The sequence below is a fragment of the Papaver somniferum genome, chromosome 10, assembly GCF_003573695.1.
Source record: "Papaver somniferum cultivar HN1 chromosome 10, ASM357369v1, whole genome shotgun sequence".
Taxonomy (NCBI): domain Eukaryota; kingdom Viridiplantae; phylum Streptophyta; class Magnoliopsida; order Ranunculales; family Papaveraceae; genus Papaver; species Papaver somniferum.
Window position 1 is genome coordinate 157,187,051 of NC_039367.1, and position 1,637 is coordinate 157,188,687.

A 1,637-nucleotide genomic window follows, 5' to 3' on the forward strand; every position below is an offset into this window, starting at 1 on the left:
ATACTGGTCTTGCTACCACCCAGAACTTTTCTTCTCATTCCGAACCTGGTCATAATAACATATGGTACCAAATACTATGAGACAATAAGTCAAATCAAGTATAAAATCTTGATATGAGCTGACGCTTAAACCACTTGTTATACTAATAGGTCTACTTAAAATAGATGTTTAAGCATTTTTTTTAAGAATTGGAAGGATACGTTGAAAAGGAAAAGAAATTTTACAATATGTACAAAGCTAGTTCATAAAAACCAGTTGCAACAATAGAAAAGGAAAACAAAACTCTACACCGATATAACTGTCTCCCATTGAGTTAATACTTGATTCACATAATATGAACCAAAAGATCTTAGCTTAACAGTCCACAAATGCAGAGTCTGCTTAATACTCATCTTAATCTCCTCATCTGACTTATGTCTTCTCCCATGCATTCCATCGTTTCTCTCTAGCCAAATCACCCAAACAACTGCAAAAGGAATAAGTTTCTGCAGATCCTTCTTTACTCCATTAAACCTGAAAGTGTTCCAGATTTGCAGCAGAGAAGTAAGCGATTGCGCCATCACCCAAGTCACCTTACACGAATTAATAAAATAATTCCAAATGTCTGTGATGCCTGGACAATGCATAAAAAGGTGGATTTGAGTTTCTGGCTCCCCGTTACAGAACAAACACATGTTGCTGGCAATATGTACTCCCCTATGTTCTAGCATTACTCTTGTATGAATGGAATTATGAAAACCTGCCCAAAACAAGAACGAGACCTTCGGTGGAATGTGCTTAATCTCCAACAATTCTGTAAACTCCCATTCAACATCTTCTCTATTCAACATCTCAAAGAGCTTTATTGAAGAGAAATCCTCTACCAAGAAATCCTCTTCACCTTCTCGTAGATATACTGAATTTAAATCATCTTTTAGTTCTAACAAATCAATTCTCTCTGCCGGATTAAGAACCCTGCTAAAAGATAAAGTCCAACCATTTCTAATTACTTCTGCAACAAAATAATGCTTCTGCAAGCTTATCTTAAATAACCTTGGAAACTTACTCTTAAAACTGGTTTTATAAAACCACCAATCATTCCAAAATCGTGTCTGATTCCCACCTCTAACTTTCATCTCTATACACTCCTGCAAATCTTCTTTGCTTTTTAAAGTTATCTGCCACATGCTCCTTCCAATAATGCACTTCTCCTCTGCTGGTACTAGAAATTTTGAATCCGTATTACTCTTTTCAGCCATAATCAATCTCCCCCAAGATCGTTTTTCTTTTGGATACCTCCATTACCATTTACCCATCAAATATTTATTAACCAATCTCAAATTCCTCACACCTAGACCTCCATTCTGTTTTGGTTTATTAATCTTACACCATGAAACCCAACTCATCCTATTGACATCATCAGTCACACCCCATAAAAATTTCCTCATAATAGTATTCATCTTTTTCTCCACAGACACAGGCAAATGGAAAAGAGAAAGGTAATAAGTGGGAAGACTTTGAAGAGCAAACTTGATTGGAGCCAACCTACCAGCCTTGTTAAGATACTTATTCTTCCATACTGCAAGTCTCTTCTTCATTCGATCAATCACCACATCCCAAATTGCAATATTCCTGTGAGAAGCACCAATTGGAAAGCA

General features: G+C 36.3%; 1 protein-coding gene across 1 annotated transcript; it reads right to left on the bottom strand.

Moving 5' to 3' along the window:
- Positions 1-284: 284 nt before the first annotated feature.
- On the bottom strand, positions 285-1,238 carry LOC113316663. Its single transcript, XM_026564817.1, has one exon. It carries the CDS (start codon positions 1,236-1,238, stop codon positions 285-287), a length of 954 nt encoding a protein of 317 aa, XP_026420602.1.
- Between the last annotated feature and the right edge of the window lie 399 nt (positions 1,239-1,637).